This window comes from Oryzias latipes, chromosome 20 (genome assembly GCF_053564925.1).
Source record: "Oryzias latipes strain Hd-rR chromosome 20, Olatipes_Hd-rR_3.1".
Classification (NCBI taxonomy): domain Eukaryota; kingdom Metazoa; phylum Chordata; class Actinopteri; order Beloniformes; family Adrianichthyidae; genus Oryzias; species Oryzias latipes.
Window position 1 is genome coordinate 15,946,919 of NC_136256.1, and position 18,014 is coordinate 15,964,932.

Below are 18,014 nucleotides of genomic sequence, written 5' to 3' on the forward strand. Positions count from 1 at the left end.
CACTTTATTTAAAACAAAATCATAGAATTCCAGTTTTTTTTGTTTAAGGATCAGAACATTTATTTGAAAAGATTCTCAATCACAGTATAACACATTTCACAGCTGCTTAGGTAGAATTTCTGCACAGAACAGTCTGACTGTAGTCAGGCTTCCACAGATCCTCCTGGGTGTAATCTCACAAAGAAATCAATTAGTAAATCTGCCCTTAGAGTGTTTCACTGTGGCTTACAGGATTAGACACATGGGGAGTTAAAAAGAAACACCCCTTAAGTAAAAGTGAGCTGCGATTCGTTCAAGTTATCATTATTTTACAACAGATTAACTGCAGAAAAAGAAACATTTATTCAGCATATTGTGTCAGAGCAACTGCAATTTATTATTCAGAATGGATAGTTTTTTGTTAATATAGATGGCATCAATTATGAAATGTTGGGGGCTCACATTGCTCACAACACTGTTGGTTTAAAATTAAAACATTCTGACATAAGTGTTCAGGAAAAAAAGTTTGATCCACACATTTTTAACATGATATAATTGTAATGTAAAGAATTAAATGTTAACAATTTTGGCATTTTTTAAATACAGAAAGTAGTCATTAAAAAAAAACAGAACAACAATAGATTTGTTATTCTTGCCATACAGTTCGGAAAATTTCATCATTTCAAACCGTCGTGAAATGAGCAGGAAAGTCCTTTCTACTGCCTCTAGTGGAATGATGAAGCACTACAGAGCAGAAAACATGGATTAATTTATAAATAATGAATTATTTAAGGGAAGTTTGGATCATGCTAATGAGATAAAGAACACAAAAATGTATGAATCAAATATAATATGAAAGTTTGTATAGGGTTAAATAGTAACAAAACATACAGTTTGTAAAAAAAAAACACAAGCTGTACTCCCAAAAAGGAGTTAAATAAATCAAACCAAGTTCTCAGTTTTGATTTTGAGCAGAAGCCTGTGAAGAAGGAAAGACAAAATGAAAAAGAATCAAATGGTTTATAAGGACCTCATCTGACTCCTAGATGACAGCAAATGAGTGTTAATGAATCCTACCTTGACTTTATCGATCAGTGTCTTGTTAATGGTTCCTCCGAAAGCTCGCAGAAATTTAGGAGTTTGGGGTTTTTCTCCAAACAGTGCCAGTCCTTTCTTCTTGTCTTCTTCTGCTTTGGCAGCTGCTGGTCCTTTGGCCTTCATTAGTTTCCTACACAAACAGGACATTTCCAAAAAACATAGAGAAAAATTCAAAATAATAATGTTTTTACCATTATTATTATTATTATTTTAACCTGATAGTCTTTGTTATAGTCTACATCAGGGCTGGCCAACCCTGGTCCTTAGGGGCCTCAACCCTGCCTGTTTTCCAGCTCTCTCTGCGCTGGTTGATGCTGACAACTTGAATCAGGTGTGGTCAGTGACTCACTTGAGTCGACTAAGCAGCTGCAAACTTTGGTTACTGGAAATAGGCTGGGTTGTGGCTCTTGAGGACCTGGGTTGGCCAGCAAAAATGGGCAAATTTCCACCACTTTTACAGATGTTAGATAGGAATTAGATCAGCGCTCATGGAAAGCCACTTTAGAAGAACCCACTGTCTAAACCATTTTTGGGAGTTTTAGCTGTGTGTTTGGGTCATTTTCTGATTGGAAGATCCATGACCTGTGGCTGAGTTTTCTGACACTTGGTAAGATGCCCCAGAAGGCCTTGATTGTTTTAGGATTTTGTCAAACCCTACACAGATTCAACACACATTGTGCCATGGAAGCAGCCCCAGATCATGATCAAGCCCCCTCCATGTTTCACAGGAGCAGTATTTTGATCTCATTGTACTTCATTTTTCAATCCACATGTTCAAAAGGTTTCCTAAAAGTACCATCATTTTTGGGTGGGCCTTGTTTTAATAGTTTTCTTTTTAAATAATTGAACATCAGTTCAATTACAGTTTTTTTGTGGGTTTGACTTTTATCATTAGAAGGGTCCCAACAATGTTGTCCACTTTTATATGTGCCACAAGCATCAAGAGTCTAGAGTTTGTTTTTATGAAATTACAGTTGAACCAATTTTGTGGCACAAAGATGGTTGAAGAGGGAGAAGAGCGGACACGTTGAATTGGGTTTGCTGGACAGATGGAGCTAGGTGTCATCAGTAAAGCAATGGAACTAAATTTTGAATTTGTGGAAAATATTACGGAAGGATATGGGTAGAAAGGCTTCAGGACAGAGCCCTGAGGCACACCTGAAGTGCAGGGGAGGGCTGGGAGTAGAGGGTTTCAAGCGGGATGAACAAAGTTCGGCCTAAGAGGTCAGTCGTTGTTTATTTTTATGGGAGCTGTTTCTGTGCTGTGTTGGGGTTGGAACTGGAAGAGCCCATAGGGGATGTTATGAGTGAGTTGAGTATGGTTCTGTTCTTTCCTTTCCAGGAAAAAAAAAAGGTTAGCAAAACCACAAGCTTTGTCTTTGTCATGTGTAGCAGTATTTGGGCAGTTTAACATTGAAGCATAATTCTTTTTTTTATGGTAAAGATATTATACAACCCAAATGCCATCACTTTAATGACATGAGTTCAAAAATAATGTTGTCTTGAGTCCTGTACTCACCGGCCCTTCCTGGCTAACACCTTCTGGGATTCTGGGTAATGGACAAGAATGTCAAACAAGTCCTTCTTCTCCAGGACAAAAAGGTTAGCAAAACCATAAGCTTTGACGTTAGCCGTCCTCCTGTTTCCTCCATCTTTGGAAGACTGCAACAGACTAAAATCAAAATATTTCAGTATTTCTGAAAGAGCTCTCATTTAGAAAATCAGAAATAAGCAAATAATGTAAACACTTATCGCATATCAATAATTTGTTTTACCTGATTTCTCCAAACACACATCCAGCTTTTAGAGTGACAAACACAATGCTGTTGTCAGGTCCGCCAACCACCTGCACTGCTCCACTTTTGATGATATACATTTCTTTACCGATATCGCCCTGCATAAACATAAAACATTCAAGCAAAGATTTGCTAATCATCTTGAGTCTAGACAGGAGACAGTACTCACATTTAAAATCCCAAATCCATCATTTAAATCCAGGATAAGATCATTGACTCACCTTCTTCACAACAAAGTCTCCAGGTAGATAGATGATGGACTTGAGCCGCAGTAACATGTCCACCAACATCTGCTGGTCACAGCCCTGAAGAAACACGAAAAGACATTTGGCAAACTGATCGCCATTGTTGAGGAGTCAACAGGCTATTATTCTTAATCCCACACCTTGAAAAGGTCAATCTTCTGAAATGTTGCAAGGTTAACGTCCACAGCAATGGCGGTTCTCATGACCAGGGGCATCTTATCCAGCAACTCTGACTCATCTATACATTAAAGTAGAACAGAAAACATTGTGTTCTTAAAAAGGGGACTTCTTAATACGTAAACTTTGATAAGTCCATCTTGGTATGAAACACTTTGTCAGATGTGTGCACTGACCTAGCATGCCCTGAGCATCCCATGTGTACGTGTACCAGGTGCGGACTCGGTTCTGCACCAAGGGGGGAATGTGGTTGTTCACCATGTAGGCTACGGTGTTGTCCATAGAAGCTCTAAAGTAGGTCTGTCCTGCTGTAGCCGCACCAATGACATCTCTCATCTGCGCCAGCATGGTGAAAAAGAAACTACAGTAAGCAGGAGATCTCCATTGTGTGACTAAGTTAGCATATTTTAGTTCTTACTGGGTTTTCTGACACTGCTGACTCCACAGGGAACCAATAATCTACTACGTACCACTAGAGTATGTGGGGCCTTGTCAAATGAGTGTAAGAACGCTCTTTAAAAGGGACAGTTACTACACATACGAGATCCAAACAGACTAAGGACATTGGGTCTCCAACTAACTCTACAGTCTATTCCCATGTTACCTGTCCAATCAAACTTGAGAACACAAAGACCCCCGTGAAAAAGTTAGTCATCTGAAAGGTAATCTCAAAGACGGTGTGGGGTTCATTAAGGCCCCCAATGTTGATCAGACTGCGCACAGCAAAGTAATAACAACGTAGATACCTGGAGAGGTAAGAGGACAGTGCGAGAATGCATTAGTGGTTTTCATAAGGTACACTAAACGCGGACGCCCTTGTTCGGCCAATAGTTACACTTGAACAGATTGGAGCACTCTTGGGGTACTTTGAATCAGTAATTTCAAGCGTGACTCCTTTTGTGTTTTGCTTGTAAATTCAGTAAAATTCATTCACCTGAGAAGAATAAGACTTTGCCACAAGAAAGAAGCTACCTGGGCAAGAATGATGGACATAAAGAATGCCCCGAAAAGGTAGTTGATCATCTGAAAGATCTGTCCAAACATGGAGTCTGGAACAGGCAACTCAGCAATCATCAGCAGGGACTTCTCTGCATAGAAGAAGCAGCTGAGGTAGCTGCAGCACCAGCACACATGAAACATATGACAGACAGTAAATGTAGGACTTTTAAGCTCATGCTCTGTTGACTGTAACAATGACACATGATCATTGATGTGACAAAGTTTGGCAGGAGTCTAACTTTAGTAGACATTTATTTTTCCAAGTTTGGCAAAGGAATTCTCTTTGTTCTGTGTTCTGCTCACATGGTTTCAGTAGAAATATTTGGTACAAAGGTTTAACACTTTGCACAATTCCCCAAACTCAGAAAAGATGCTTGAACTGAGAACACATGTACTTACGCACTACCTAAGCCAGAATAAACCCATTTCGTCCCCCCGATGCCTTGGTACTCAGAGGCCACATAGTAGCAACAGGCGTTGAGGTGAAGCATGAAGAGGAGATATCCAATAGTGCGGATAACTCTGAGATGAAATGAAAAATGATGGTTTACATTTAATGTTCATTTTTGAGAATATAAAAAAATTCTACATTTAAGAATAAGGACATAAATGCATACCATATAAGATATAACTTGAGAATACAATTTGCCAAGTCTGTGGTTAGTTGGTTGAAGCCTTAGTCACATGCATCCGTTCTGTAAAACTGATCAAACTATCCCTTTTGAGACTAAACTCCAGTGGCCTCCAGTGATCGCTGTCTGAAGGTCCAGTCCAAATCAAACTTCGAGGCACTTTGGTGAGGAGACCCTCTAGGCCTCGTGCTGCTAACTGTTGTCCTGATAACAGCCAACTTTATTTATCTAAACTAACAGTTGAACTTTATTGTTTTCTTTAGATTGTAATTTTTCCCTTAACCCTTGTGCTATCCTAGATGACCCCACCCTTACATTGACGTGTTCTCCCTACCATGACAAAGGTGGATAAAGGTGGAAAGATTCCATGTAATGCATGGACACCAGTGAAGATCACAAATCATTGAAGAAAAAAGGTTCAGAGCACAGTCTAGTGGGTCTAGATGACCCAACTCCCAATGTTAAAGTGCCTAGGATAGCACAAGGGTTACACTGACACTGAAACTAAATTACTTTGCTCATCATTCACACACCTTCATACACAGAAACACACTTGAATTAAACTTGTTTATCATTGTTTATATTTTCGTTATTGAAGTTTATGCTTTCAATCCATTTTTAGTATAAAATTGATTTTCCATTATGAAAGGCGGTGCCCCTGTACAAGACAACGTCAAATTCCCCGTGGAATTAGACACCTCACACGTTACAATCCTCAAAGTTTAGATGACTCCAGTTAAAGTGGATACATGTCAAGAAGAGGGTAAATGAAGACACAGCAACACTTATATAAAAATGAAACTCACAGTCCTTTCATCTAAACTGACAACAGCGTTTCTAACAGTTTTTTTTAAATAAACTGACCTTTTTTCAATTTTAGATAAAATGGATCACAAGATTTTTTCGTAAAATTCCTTAATTCATATTCGTCATATTTTTATTTCTATTTTTATCCTGATCTATTTTTTTTAAACTAAATGTAAAACATTTTTTCCAGACATTATTTAAGTAAACTGAAATTCAGTTGTTTTTTAATCTATTAAAATCTTGGAAATGAGTTCCTTTGAAAAAAAGAACTGTCACCGACAATTTGAAGGTTTTGTTTTGTGTAGTTTATGTACTCAAAGTCGAAGATTATTCTCCATTTTAGAGCAAATATGACATTGCCTGAAGTGTATTTTTACTACATTCCATTAGATTTATAGAGATCACAAATTAGAAAATATTCATTCTTTTATTTTTGGGAACAGACCGCGCATATATATATATTTTTTTTGTTAAGCTAATGTAAGTTACACATGCTTATGACATATGAGTGATGCTGTCGTACGGTGCCCTTGTGCCCCACTCTAGTCGATAGGGAGATGTCATACTGGCTCCTCACTGACTGCACATGAGTGCTGCGTGCACAGGATCATGCGGAAGTGAAACTAGAACATCCACACAATCTACACTGTCATTTTTCAAACAGTACCAGTCAAGGCTGATGTTCACCAGCCTGTCTGCGAGGCATCTCTGTTGCGTTGTGTTGACACCAAAATATATATATTTTTATTATATTATAATTATATTATAATATATTATTAATTAATTGGAATCTTTACATTGCCTCTGTCCTGTGTCAGCGTCTCGCCGCACCGCAACGCAAGCTTTACGCAGGAGTTTTATTTCTAGACCGTACGCGTGTCAATGTTGTCATAAAAAGCTTGCAAGCAGGTACGGGTGTCTAAATAAAAACTTCCTCCGTACTTTCTACACTGACCAAAAATATAAACGCAACACTTTTGTTATTGCTCCCATTTTTTATGGTATGAACTCAAAGATGTGAAACATTTTCCACATACACAAAATAACCAGTTCTCTGAAATATTGTTTACAAATCTGTCTAAATCTGTGAAAGTGAGCACTTCTCCTTTGCCAAGACAATCCATCCCACCTCGCAGGTGTGCCATATCAAGATGCGGATTAGACAGCATGATTATTGCACAGGTGTGCCTTAGACTGGCCACAAGAAAAGGCCACTCTGAAATCTTCAGTTTTATTTTATTGAGGGGGTCAGAGGACTCAGACAAACAGTCAGTCTCTGGTGTGACCACCATTTGCCTCATGAAGTGCGACACATCTCCTTCGCATAGAGTTGATCAGGTTGTCTGTTGTGGCCTGTGGAATGTTGGTCCACTCTTCTTCAATGGCTGTGCAAAGTTGCTGGATATTGGCAGGAACTGGAACACGCTGTCGTATACGCCGACCGAGAGCATCCCAAACATGCTCAATGGGTGACATATCCGGTGAGTATGCTGGCCATGCAAGAACTGGGATGTTTTCAGCTTCCAAGAATTGTGTACAGATCCTTGCAACATGTGGCCATGCATTATCATGCTGCAACATGAGGTGATGTTGTCGGATGTACGGCACAACAACAGGTCCCAGGATCTCGTCACGATATCTCTGTGCATTCAAAATGCCATCAATGAAATGCACCTGTGTTCTTCGCCCATAACATAAGCCTGCCCATACCATAACCCCACCACCACCATGGGCTACCCGATCCACAACATTGATATCCGAAAACCGCTCACCCACACAACGCCACACACGCAGTCTGCCATCTGCCCTGAACAGTGTAAACCGGGATTCATCCGTGAAGAAAACACCTCTCCAACGTGCCAGACGCCATCGCATGTGATCATTTGCCCACTCAAGTCGGTTACGACGACGAACTGGAGTGAGGTCGAGACCTCGATGAGGACGACGAGCATGCAGATGAGCTTCCCTGAGACGGTTTCTGACAGTTTGTGCAGAAATTCTGTGGTTATGCAAACCGATTGTTTCAGCAGCTGTCCGAGTGGCTGGTCTCAGACGATCTTGGAGGTGGACATGTTGGATGTGGAGGTCTTGGGCTGGTGTGGTAACACGTGGTCTGCGGTTGTGAGGCCGGTTGGATGTGCTGCCAAATTCTCGGAAACGCCTTTGGAGAGGCCTTATGGTGGAGAAATGGACATTCAATTCCCTAGCAACAGCTCTGGTGGACATTCCTGCTATCAGCATGCCAATTGCCCGCTCTCTCAAAACTTGCGACATCTGTGGTATTGTGCTGTGTGATACAACTGAAGATTTCAGAGTGGCCTTTTCTTGTGGCCAGTCTAAGGCACACCTGTGCAATAATCATGCTGTCTAATCCGCATCTTGATATGGCACACCTGTGAGGTGGGATGGATTGTCTTGGCAAAGGAGAAGTGCTCACTATCACAGATTTAGATTTGTGAGCAATATTTCAGAGAACTGGTTATTTTGTGTATGTGGAAAATGTTTCACATCTTTGAGTTCATACCATAAAAAATGGGAGCAATAACAAAAGTGTTGCGTTTATATTTTTGGTCAGTGTAAATAAAACTCAATAAAAAAGGTTTTTATTATTGAGGTGACGTGCCCACACAATTACGGACGTTAACACAGCAGATATCACCGTAAAGTTTAATATTGGCAGTAAAAAACGAGAGCGGGATGAACAACTCGACATGGGGGTGACAGGACAAATCAAACCACTCCTCAGGGAGCCGGGGGGGAGTGGGGACGGACTGGAGACACAACAGAGTCACTGTAAACTAACTGTCGGTTGTGAGATAGCCTCCCCAAGCAATGCAACGGACACAAACAGTGTGCCATTATCACTTGAACAGCACTAACAGTGAAAAAAATGAGAAATCTTTACGACACACTAACGTCTTACCTACTTGACCCTTGTCTTCTTTCTCTTTCGGCTTTTCCCATCAGGGGTCGCCACAGCGAATCATCGTTTTCCACCTCACTCTATCATGGACATCTTCTACCCTAACATTAGCCAACTTCATGTCCTCTGTCAAGACATCCATATATCTCCTCTTTGGCCGTCCTCTTGCCCTCCTGCCAGGCAGCTCCATCTCCAACATCCTTCTACCAATATATCCACTATCCCTCCTCTGAACATGTCCAAACCATCTCAGTCTGGCTTCTCTGACTTTGTCGCTAACACAGGCAACATGAGCCGTCCCTCTGATGTACTCGTTCCTTATCCTGTCTAACCTGGTCACTCCTAAGGAGAACCTCAACATCTTCATCTCCGCTACCTCCATCTCAGCCTCTTGTCTCTGTCTCACTGCTACCGTCTCTAACCCATAGAGCAGAGCTGGTCTCACCACTGTCTTGTACACCTTTCCTTTGAGTCTTGCTGACACTCTTCTGTCACACAACACTCCTGACACTTTCCTCCACCCGCTCCAACCTGCCTGCACTCGCCTCTTCACCTCTTTTCCACACTCCCCATCACACTGAACTGTTGACCCCAAGTACTTAAACTCCTGCACCTTCTTCACCTCAGCTCCCTGTAACCTAACGCTTCTACCTTGATCCCTCTCGTTCAGACACATGTATTCTGTCTTACTACGACTGACCTTCATGCCTCTTCTTTCCAGAGCAAACCTCCACCTCTCTAGCTGTTCCTCCACCTGCTCTCTACTCTCACTGCAGATTACAATGTCATCCGCAAACATCATTGTCCAGGGAGATTCCTGTCTTACCTCGTCTGTCAGCCTGTCCATCAGCATAGCAAACAAAAAAGGACTCAAAGCTGATCCTTGGTGTAGTCCCACCTCCACCTTGAACTCCTCTGTCTGACCTACAGCACATCTCACCATCGTCATACTTCTCTCATACATGTCCTGAACTACTCTGACATACTTCTCTGCCACTCCAGACGACCTCATACAGTACCACAGCTCCTCCCTCGGCACCCTGTCATACGCCTTCTCTAAATCTACGAACACACAATGCAGCTCCTTCTGACCATCTCTGTACTTTTCCATCAACATTCTCAAAGCAAAAATGGCATCAGTGGTGCTCTTACGGGGCATGAAACCATACTGCTGCTCACAAATCTCCACCTTCTTCCTAAGCCTGGCTTCCACTACTCTTTCCCACAGCTTCATTGTGTGGCTCATCAACTTTATTCCTCTATAGTTGCTGCAGTTCTGCGTGTCACCCTTGTTCTTAAAGATCGGAACCAGAACGCTTCTCCTCCATTCCTCAGGCATCTTCTCACTCTCTAGAATCCTATTGAAAAAACTCGTTAGAAATTCCACTGCTGTCTCTCCTAAGCACTTCCATACCTCCACAGGTACGTCATCAGGACCAACGGCCTTTCCGCTCTTCATCCTTTTCAGAGCCTTCCTAACCTCATCCTTTCCAATCTCTGCTACTTCCTGCTCCACAACAACCACATCTTCCTCCCTTCTTTCCCTGTCATTTTCCACGTTCATCAGCTCCTCAAAATACTCCTTCCATCTTTTCTGTACACTCTCCTGGGTTGTTAGCACCTTTCCGTCTCTGTCCTTAATCACCCTTATCTGTTGCACGTCCTTCCCATCTCTGTCTCTCTGTCTGGCTAGCCTGAACAAGTCCTTTTCTCCTTCCTTTGTGTCTAACCTGTCATATAGCTCATCGTAAGCTTTCTGTTTGGCCTTTGCCATCTCTCTCTTCACTCTACGCTGCGCTTCCTTGTACTCCTGTCTACCTTCCTCAGTCCTTTCTACATCCCACTTCCTTTTAGCCAACCTCTTCCTCTGGACGCATTCCTGTACTTCCTCATTCCACCACCAAGTGTCTTTACCATCTTGACCCTTGTATATTTTATAAAAGTTTACTATGCCCATAGAAAAAAATGTGAATGAACACTGACTGAGTGAAGCATGAAGCATTTATGACCCCTACAATTCACGTTTGCTCTTTTTTCGCCTTAATCTAGTCGTTAAAGCAGTTGTGACTAAGGCTTTAGTTTGACATTCTGTTTGAGTGCCTGTTCATGACAGAAAAAACAAAATGACATTCACAGTTAGATGTACCTCCAGATGTAAGCCTTGGCCATGATGCTTTCCAGGCGATCACTGAACTCAAAGAACGTGTCCACCTGCAGAATGAAAGACGTATCATCTACAGTGAAACCTGAAAGAGCAGTTCCAGTGCTGCGTGACTGTGCAATAGGGAGCGTTCGATCACCAGTGACCTCACCTTCAGTATTCTATTGGCTCTGAAAACAGATTTGAATCCAAACTGTGCGTACAACAAGTCAAACGGCAGAACGGACACCACGTCTGCCTGTTGAGACAAATGTGTAAGGTAAGTGGTGTCAGATTTGTGGTCCGATTTTACTGAACTTCATGAACAATACCAGGCATCGCTCAGAGTCTCTGTAGTGCTTCTTTGTCATGGAACGGTCTTTCTAAAGGAAAATAATAAAAATGTAACCAAGCTTTATTTAATTTGTCCTCCATAACAGTTGGAGGTCCATACTCACTATAATGTCGCCTCCTTTGACAAACTGTTTGCGAGGCTGAAACAAGATGGCGTCTGTGGCGTAGATGAGGTCAGCCACGACGTCGAAAGCGAACCAGTACGGGATGGCGGCCTCAGTGTGATACGGAAAACACAGCCGGGCGGTGACAAACCAGGTGTTGTAATTGAAAGCCAGAGTCACCACACTCAACCAGGCGATGTAGCGGCGATCAGTGAAAGGATCGATGGTGTGTCCCACCACTGAGTCCATTCTGTCCTCCAGCGGTTTCAGCATAAAGTCCACAGAGGACCAATAAGCTGCAATTAACTTTGTCTTTAAAGGCACCTTTATCTTCTTCTCCTCTTCTTTCCTTTTCTCCTCTTCCTCCTTCTTCTTCTGCTCGTTTTCTATCTTTTTCTTCTCCTGCTCCTCCTTCTTCTTCTTGTCTGCCTCCTCCTTCTTTATCCGCTCCTCCTCAGCGACTCTGGCCCTTTCCTCTATCACTTTGGCATACTCTTCTTTCTGAAGCAGTGGCGCTAAAAGGACATTATGACAACTCAATGTTTAAAAGGTTATATACAGTACTGTTGTTAGTGCTGGTTAAAGCTTTGGAGTGAATGGGGTGTTGGTACTCACTGACAGGAGGGGTTATCTCAGGGGATGAAGCATACTGATCAATCACTTTCTCCCTGTAGATTTTCCGTCTTTCTTTTATTTTTGTGATTATGGATCTGAGCTGATCGTCTGAATATCTGTTGATGACGATGGGCGGAAGTGGAGGGGGAGCTTCTTCCTGTCTGAAAAACAAAGATGGGTTCAATATGCTAATAAGAGTTAAACATTTGGGTGGTCAGTGGTTAAAAGTATTTCCTTATATAGCAATTTTCTACCAACGTTACGACTAAAAACGTTTTATGGTACGTTCACACTGGATTTGAGTGACTGCTTTATGAAAACTGTATGTAAACTCTATGTATGTTCAAAACTCTTTCATTCACGAGTTGGTATGCAGGTTTTTAAGTCAGTTTTTGGGCTACATGCAAAAAAAGAGCAGCTACTGAAAACATGTTTAACCCTTGTGCTCTCTTAGATGACCCCTCCCTTACATTGACGTGTTCTCCCTACCATGACAAAGATGGATAAAGGTGGAAAGATTTCATGTAATCCATGGACACCAGTGAAGATCACAAATCATTGAAGAAAAAAGGTTCAACACACTGTCTAGTGGGTCTAGATGACCCAACTCCCAATGTTAAAGTGCCTGATTGGAGGAGGTTTAGACAACATCAGGATCTATATTTGCTGTTATTAAAGCTAAGGAAAAAAGTGAAAGGACTAAAGCAACATTCTTTCTGAATACCTGAAAAGTCTTAAGCTACGATTCTGGCAGCTGTAGCTGGATGATTAGAGTTTACATTTATAAACTTTTAACAGGAATAGTTACAGATTCCTTGATTTACATTTTGGCCCTGCATCCACACCTGAAGTGTACTTCAAAACAGGATCTATGAAAATCTAGATGGGGTAGACATATTTATTTAGGAAAAAACATGAGAAGGATGAAAAGCTAAATAGTGTTGGAAACCAGTGGTTCAGCAAACTTGAAGCCTAAAAAAATTATTTGCAATTGAAAACATACCCAGATAAAAATACAATATGATATTTCTTGGAAGAAAACAAAACGTGTGGCCAAAATGTGTCTGTTCCGCCCCCTTGTGGCTCAAAATGATAACACAACTGACAGAAATGTTTAGTTTTTGTGTTCAGTCAGCACATCTTAAAGGTAAAATAAGAAAAATGTAAGCATCAGGACAAATAATTTTTTAATTAGGTGTCACATGGTATGTCTTTTTTAAGTCCAAAACAATGGTATTTTATTTATTAATTACTGTTCCCTAATAGGATGAACCTTTTTATTTACAGTTCAGTGTCTGCTGTTTTTGATAAGGTGAAGTCTTTCTTGTTGTGAATACCACCTCTGATTGCATTGACTTGAAGTGCTGATATGTTGTCAGTGCTAATCATCCCTGAAATCTGCCACCTCTTACCGCACTAATGTGTCTATTCAATCCAGATCACTGTCTTATCGTGTAAAACAGGAGGACACAGTCTGCTGCTTTGCATTACATGGATTGTTGTTCACATTTCAGCATATCCCTTCAGGGGTCACGCACAGTTTCGCACAGGTGGTTTGGCAAAGATTTGGGCTGCGGACCGGCACAGGGCCACCCAGACTTAGGCCTCCTTGTGGCTACATAGGTAGGCAGTAGCGTGAAGGGTATTGTTCAAGGCTGACCCTCTCCACGCCTTTGCATTATATAAATTACAGTTTGCATTTCTGTTGTAGGGTACATTTGTTGCCCTGTAACAGACTGGCCACCTGTTCAGGGTGTACTCCACCTTTGCCCAACTGCAGATCCCCCTGACCCCGACATAGATTTATTCTTCACACCAACACTATAAAAGACAAGCTGAGGTGCGTAAAGAATTTTAATACATATCAAAAAGGTCATGTTTAAGTTGCCCTTCATGAATGCAGAGTGAAAAGCAAACTTTCATCAAAGAAAAAAGAAATGCAGATAAATTTAAGGTGGATCATTAGATCATTGCATCCTCTATTTAAAACAATTATCGGCTCAGAGTTCGAGTTTAAACAGGTGGTGCTCCACTGCCCTCAGATTACCTCGGACCTCGTTACAATCTCCCAACTACGTCAATGACCAAACTATGGCTTCACCGTCAAATATTTATAATCCACTCGTGCATGTCACATTTTGAAATCTGACTTTCTCACTGAGATGATTAACAGTAGCTGTTGCTTGTTACCTCTATGGCTGTCATGGCTGAGCCAGAAGAAGCCCCGATGAGCTTCTTATGCTTGAAGAGCCGCAAATCTTTTAATCCCTTTTCAGGTCATTCCTCAGTTAATGCACATGCTGCAATGGAGGATAAGGCTTTGGGAGGCCGTGTTCACCTGTGACAGCTTTCTCTGTCTCTCCAGCAACTTATAAGACGATCTGATTTATCAGCTGATGATGCTTTCACTGTTCATAGCCCCAACACGCACAACAATGATAAGTTAAACTGATAACCTTCAGTACTATTAATTTCAGTAAGTAGATGAGCATTGCAGAAACAAAAAAATAAGCAGCGTGATTGGAGGCCTTACCCCTCAGGACCAGCTTGGTCGGGGTTAGCTGGAGCTGGGGCAGCGGTCGGAGCTGCAGCTGGTGCCGGAGCGGGGGCCGGAGCTGCAGTTGATGCCGGAGCGGGGGCCGGAGCGGCAGCTGGTGCCGGAGCGGGGGCCGGAGCTGCAGCTGGTGCCGGAAAGGGTGCCGGAGCTGCAGCTGGGGCTGGACAGGAACAATAAAAAAAAAAACGTTCTGTTTGTGATCTACTGAAAAAGATAATATTTCATTTTTTTTTTTTTTTTTTTTTTTTTTTTTTTTTAACTTGTCCTGTCCAACAGCTGGGCAGACAGACGAGAGCTGAGGGCCTCTTGTGTTGGACATATTTTGCTTTAACAAGAGGGGTTATTAATCTTCTGACAAACCAAAGGTATGTCTGAATAAACCCCTTTTGTAATTGAGGCCAAACTTTATTAATTTCAATCATGTCTGAAAATCTTTGGTGTTGGACCGGACGGAAAAGGAAAGAGGGGAAGAAGAGAGAGGGACGCTAGAGAGAGGGGGGGGTAGGGGGTGATAATAGGAGGGGAAGGGGGATAAGACCATGAAGCAGCATACAGCAACAAGTTTACTGGTTGTTAATCATTATGGTAAGGTTCAAATGCAGTACAAAAAGGGCGGGGCCTGTCCACACACACACTCAAATGTTATAAACACACCTGCTAGCTGCAAAAATGTCCACCTGTCGACATGTACACAAAACAGATAGTGTTCACACGCATACTTATGCCTGATAACCAATTAGTGTGTAATATTTCAGTCATTCAGTCATGCAAGCTATTAGTGCAAAGGTGAGCTAACACCAGTGCTCAGGTGAGGTTTTATGTTCTTCTAAAATGGATGGTGGAACGTGAAAAGAAGGAGGGAGAGTGCCCAGCCATCCCCACCCCAAGACCCCCACCGCAGCAGCAGCGGCAGCCGGAGTCCCCCCAACGCCACACGGGAACCGGCAGGGAACAACCGCCGCCCGGGCGACCAAGCCCGCCACCCAGGCCAGGGCCAGCAGGGCCGCCGCAAGGCCCCCAGAGCCAGAGGCCAGGGAAGCACGGAGGGAAAGAGAGCGCCGCCCCAGCCCAACCAGGAGAGCAGCCCCCCCGCCGCGCCGGGACAACCCAACGCAGAGCCCCACCGGAGAAGGACGCCCACAGCCCCAAACGAGCACCCCACCACCACCCAGGAGTTCCGGGCATCCCCCCGCCCCAACCCCAGGTACGAGCCAGGACCCCCCAAGGGAGACCCGCTCCGAACTCCAGGCAACCATCCTCCCGGCCCACGGTTGGTCCAGGGAGGAGCGAGGCAGGGGGCCCGCCGCCCCCGCCCAGGAGGGGGGAACCCCGGGGAAAAAAAGAGGGCCCACAAGGGGTGTTATAAATATGGCCCGACCAGGCTCGGCCACAGTTGGAAATTTGGCGGGGCCCAGCACCCAGGAGCAAGGACCAGAACCCACCCCCCAGGGACCAGACACCCCCGGCTCAGATGTAATGTGAACTCGCGCGGAGAGTGCACCGCCGGGCCCAGGAAGCCGGCACCCCGGGGACACGGCCGCCGTTGCAAAGGGGGGCCCGCACCCCCCACCAGGGAAGAGGCAGGGGACAGACGGACCCAGGTCCCACCTTCCTTGCAAATTGTGTGTGCGTGTATGTGTGTTTGAGATGGTGTGTGTGTGCATGTGTGTGTGTTTATGTTGGGATGTATATATTGAGGGGGGAGGGGTGTGTGTACTAAGGGGGGTGCAGTTAAAATTGGCGGGTAGGGCACTAAGGGGACATCTCCTGATTACTCACAGTGACGTCCCCTCACCCTCCCCACCAAGGGGCCCTAAATGTCTAAGGTGCGGTTAAAATTGGCGGGTAGGGTGCTAGGAGGACATCCGCTGCTTGCTGGCCCTACATGTCTAAGGTGCGGTTAAAATTGGCGGGTAGGGTGCTAGGAGGACATCCGCTGCTTGCTGGCAGTGATGTCCAAGCACCCCCCCTACCAAGGGCCCTACATGAAAAGATAATATTTCTACTGAATTTCATATTTAAACTTGTTATAATTATTCTCGTTTTAAATTGTTGTGCCAAAAAAGCAGCCTCTTTAAACTTCCAAGTGTTGCGGCAGAACTTAAATATATGTGTTCTTGAGTTATTTTAAAAATAATTCAGTGTAGATGTCCTATCTCTTCAGAAGGAGAATGCCTTCTGAAGCTTGTAAAACCGTCTTAATACCCTTTGGTGTCTTCTCTGTAGCACTCATTGTGTTAATAAAAAAAAGGAAATAGTAATTAATATAATACAAAATGCATCAGAACGGTATTACACTTGCATGAACAACGAATGAAAAGCCGTATGAGCAGATCAAACTTTTAGTGATGTTACTACAAGTGAACTTAGAATGCAAAAGAGGTCGCAACACAGAAAATTTAAAAGTGCATTTGCAAAATAGTTCATTCTTTTATCGAGCGTGGGTCACTCTGCACTGCTGTGCATGCCTTTTGCTCTGCAAAGGCAATTAGGTGTCCTTTATTTATGATCAATATGTCTGCCTCGAGCTGTCTGGAGCTTCCAGATATTCAGCAGCTTTTGCTTCAAAATATGACACAAACAGACGGCTAGTAAGAGTCTGCAGAAGACGGCACAAAAAACACCCCAAAAATGTTGAAACCGACGCAATTGCAGAAATACATGCACCCTCTTTTTACGCAGTGGTAAAAACAGTAATTATGGAATTGAATTACCTGGAAGTTTGTCCTCCTTCTTGGCTTCATTCTCTTTATCAGCTGGTTTCTCTTCCTGCATGACAAACAAATATTTCCCCCAGAGTCAAAGCTTGGCTCCATTAGTAAGACATTTTAATGTTGGGGGTGGGTTAAGGAATTGTGAATTTAGATTTGACAAATTAACCATCTGTCTAGTAGGCACTTCTGAAAATAAGCTTTGCTGAATTGCAAATGATTCTACTGTAAAGGTTTGCAGAGGAGATTTCCTGCTTTTCTTCCTATTTGGAGGTACCCCAAATGAACAAAAGGATATTTCATTTAGAGCAAGTCTTACCTTAGCTGGAGGAGCTGGGTCAGGGTCTTTTTTGGCGGTTCCAGAGTCTGCTGGCACCTGGGGCCCTTTGAAAAGTCCTATTAACTTGGAAAACATGTCCAGAAGCCTAAAAGCACATCTGTTGTCTCACTGGTTCCTTGCAAAAGATCACTGAAGGAATATCTCAAGAGCTAAATGATCACTGCTCTGACCTCACCCTCCCTTCTTACTTGGCCCACCGTCTCTTGTCCACCTGCTCCGAAGCGGCGTGTCCTCATATTCAGGCTGACCCAGAGCGTATTAGTGCATTTAGCAGCACTAATACGCTCACATAGAGAATAGTCCGCAGCATCACCAGCGACGAGTAAACCCATTGCTATCTCAGCTAAGATCCAAATAGGCTTATGGGTGACCACTATAGCAGTGAGGGCAACCTAAACAGAGTATGTGTGGAAATGCAAAGACAACCTGACACCTCTTACTTAAAGACCCACTCCAAGGGAAACTTTGTTTTTTTGTGTTTTTAAAGTGTTCTTGTGGCATTTTTCCTTTGTAAAAGCTTGTAGTATAGACCTAGGA

At 43.1% G+C, this 18,014-nt stretch overlaps 1 protein-coding gene across 1 annotated transcript; it reads right to left on the minus strand.

Annotated features, from left to right (window-relative positions):
* Positions 1-33: 33 nt before the first annotated feature.
* LOC101156926 (cyclic nucleotide-gated channel beta-3-like) lies at positions 34-17,740 on the minus strand. Its single transcript, XM_023950351.2, has 17 exons — positions 17,457-17,740; positions 17,141-17,195; positions 14,403-14,586; positions 11,870-12,030; positions 11,255-11,769; positions 11,129-11,179; positions 10,969-11,055; positions 10,803-10,867; positions 4,694-4,816; positions 3,900-4,041; positions 3,472-3,631; positions 3,259-3,356; positions 3,095-3,178; positions 2,853-2,971; positions 2,597-2,749; positions 1,057-1,207; positions 34-958 (listed from the first exon to the last, which is right to left on the minus strand). Exons 1-17 carry the CDS (start codon positions 17,550-17,552, stop codon positions 935-937), a joined length of 2,268 nt encoding a protein of 755 aa, XP_023806119.1. The 5' UTR covers positions 17,553-17,740; the 3' UTR covers positions 34-934.
* Between the last annotated feature and the right edge of the window lie 274 nt (positions 17,741-18,014).